General features: G+C 44.3%; 1 protein-coding gene across 1 annotated transcript; it reads right to left on the bottom strand.

The window, feature by feature from the left end:
- Nucleotides 1–298: 298 nt before the first annotated feature.
- Nucleotides 299–981, bottom strand: LOC104462807 (maleylacetoacetate isomerase-like; the record flags this gene model as incomplete). The annotated part of the gene is made up of 2 exons (XM_010074917.1): nt 299–424; nt 901–981. Coding segments are annotated over 2 exons (207 nt in total), but the record flags the coding sequence as incomplete, so codon positions are not given.
- Between the last annotated feature and the right edge of the window lie 61 nt (nt 982–1042).

Here is a 1042-nt window from a genome sequence, read left to right on the forward strand (position 1 = left end):
GATTCACTGCCTTGAATTCAGCAGAAAACATACTAGATCCTGCAGTGGAACTGCATGGGTTCAGCTGTTTCTGGAAAGAACCCTGAGGTGCTATAGGATTTTCTTTGTAGGAAATACCATATTGTTGCCATTTGCAGATCAGGAAGAGGCTTAGCAGAGATTTCATTTGCTAACACACAGTCTTAAGGTCTGACACTCTGTTGGGTGGCAGCAATTTAAAGAGACTGAACTTTCAGATATACAGACTCTGGAAACCCATGCTGGTTTTCTCATTTGCATGGATATGACAAGGCAATACCTGGAGTGGCTGAATGCCAGAAACAATGTGATCTGCGATCATTCTGACTTGGGCCTTCTTCTTTGGATCTTGGGGCAGGAGCCTGGGGTTAGGACGGGTGTCTTCTAGATAATGAATTATAGCTAGCTGTAATGAACAAAGAGATAAGGGGGGGTTATTGGAGAGCCAAGGAAACGTTCACATCCTGAACTCATAGGAAAGGGGAGTTGATCCAAGAGAATACAACAGCTTTTTAATGAAGTTTGTTACGAATCCAAGCAACAGAATATCCCCTTCAATGTCTGCTTGGGACCTTGTTGTCATTTAGCCCAGCTGTAATTTCAGGCAAACCCTGGCACAGCCATCTAAGTCAGACTACAAACTTCTCAGTGAAAGGTGGAGTTATACATCAAAGCTGAACTGAGCTTAAATCCTTGAGAGCAGTTTCCCAGTGGAGGCTATGTGGTATTTCTGCCCTCAAGTGGGATTTGTTTATCACAAATGCCATCTCTTTTCCAATGCACAGATAAGAGCTCTGGGGGAAGGGATGCAGCAAAGCTATCCCCTCCAGCCTGGCAGCAAGCTGGAGTGAATGGTTAACCAGGATGTGGCTGGTAACTCACCGACTGAGAAAGGGTGATGCCATCAATTTTCAAGGCTGGGACTTGCTGCATTGGATTCACTGCCTTGAATTCAGCAGAAAACTGTGGAAACAAACCTGAGATTACTCTACTGCAACAAGAAATTATTCTTGCTTTCTTTCCC

The sequence above is a fragment of the Pterocles gutturalis genome, unplaced genomic scaffold (genome assembly GCF_000699245.1).
Source record: "Pterocles gutturalis isolate BGI_N339 unplaced genomic scaffold, ASM69924v1 Scaffold52717, whole genome shotgun sequence".
Classification (NCBI taxonomy): Eukaryota; Metazoa; Chordata; class Aves; order Pterocliformes; family Pteroclidae; genus Pterocles; species Pterocles gutturalis.